Source organism: Sinocyclocheilus grahami, unplaced genomic scaffold (assembly GCF_001515645.1).
Source record: "Sinocyclocheilus grahami isolate Dianchi unplaced genomic scaffold, SAMN03320097.WGS_v1.1 scaffold2434.1, whole genome shotgun sequence".
In the NCBI taxonomy this organism is placed as follows: Eukaryota; Metazoa; Chordata; class Actinopteri; order Cypriniformes; family Cyprinidae; genus Sinocyclocheilus; species Sinocyclocheilus grahami.
In genome coordinates this window covers 1,764-2,786 of record NW_015507613.1, presented here as the reverse complement: position 1 = coordinate 2,786, position 1,023 = coordinate 1,764, and the positions used below count along the sequence as shown (strand labels likewise).

Genomic DNA, 1,023 nt, shown 5'->3' with positions numbered 1-1,023 from the left:
ATTAAGCTGCACATGGATCCTCACTCCGTTGACTCCTCATTACAATCGTGGTGACATTTTAATCATCCACGATCAAAAATTATGATATTGCACATCCCTAGTCAAAACTCATTACAACTCTTACAATTTTTTTCACATTGTAACAGATCTGAGGATTGTGTTGCTGGGTAAAACTGGATCAGGAAAGAGCGCTTCAGGAAACACAGTCCTGGGCAGAGATGAATTTACAGTGAAAAACTCTCTGATGTCAGCTTCAATGACCTGTGAGAAAAAAGAAGCAATTGTTGGTGGACAACCTCTATCAGTTACTGACTCTCCTGGCTTGTTCGACACTTCAATCAGTAATACAGAACTTCAGACTCTAATAGAGAAGTGTATGAATCTGTCTGCTCCTGGTCCTCATGTGTTCCTGCTGGTTTTGAAATTAGGTGTGAAATTCACAGAGGAGGAGAAAAATGCTGTAAAATGGATTCAGGAGAACTTTGGAGAACATGCTGTAAAGTACACCATCGTTCTGTTCACTCACGCTGATGAACTGGATGGTAAACCTGTAGAGGAATATATCAGCAAAAGCACTGAGCTACAACATCTAATTCAGACATGCTACGGCAGATATCACTCATTCAACAATGAGGAGAGAGATAATCGAGATCAGGTCATGGAACTGCTGAAAATGATAGAAAAAATGGTAAAGTTTAATGGAGGAAATCCCTACACTAATGACATGTATAAAGCAGCCCAAGAAAAGATTAAGAGGAAGTAGAAAGATGCAGGAAAGAGAGGATTAACAGCAGAAACAGCAACAGCGTATTGATGAGTACACTTTCCAGATCAGGAATAGTGGAATTGTACAAGATACAGTTATGTTATTTTAAGACTTGATTATTTTCTGCCTGACAAGAATATTTCAAAGAATTATAACTGAGCTGATACATTGTACATAATTCATTATATCCACCTTATTTTTCAACACAGAATTAAGCCGTTTTCTGTGAATGTGCGAGACTTCCGGTTCATTAGCCA

At 38.4% G+C, this 1,023-nt stretch overlaps 1 protein-coding gene across 1 annotated transcript in view; it reads left to right on the top strand.

The window, feature by feature from the left end:
• Positions 1–763, top strand: part of LOC107575012 (GTPase IMAP family member 7-like) — a 6,804-nt gene extending 6,041 nt beyond the window's left edge. The window contains exon 3 of the mRNA XM_016261427.1: positions 147–763. Within this exon, the coding sequence (XP_016116913.1) occupies positions 147–763 (617 nt within the window). The remainder of the gene's footprint in view (positions 1–146) is intronic.
• The last annotated feature ends 260 nt before the right edge of the window (positions 764–1,023 follow it).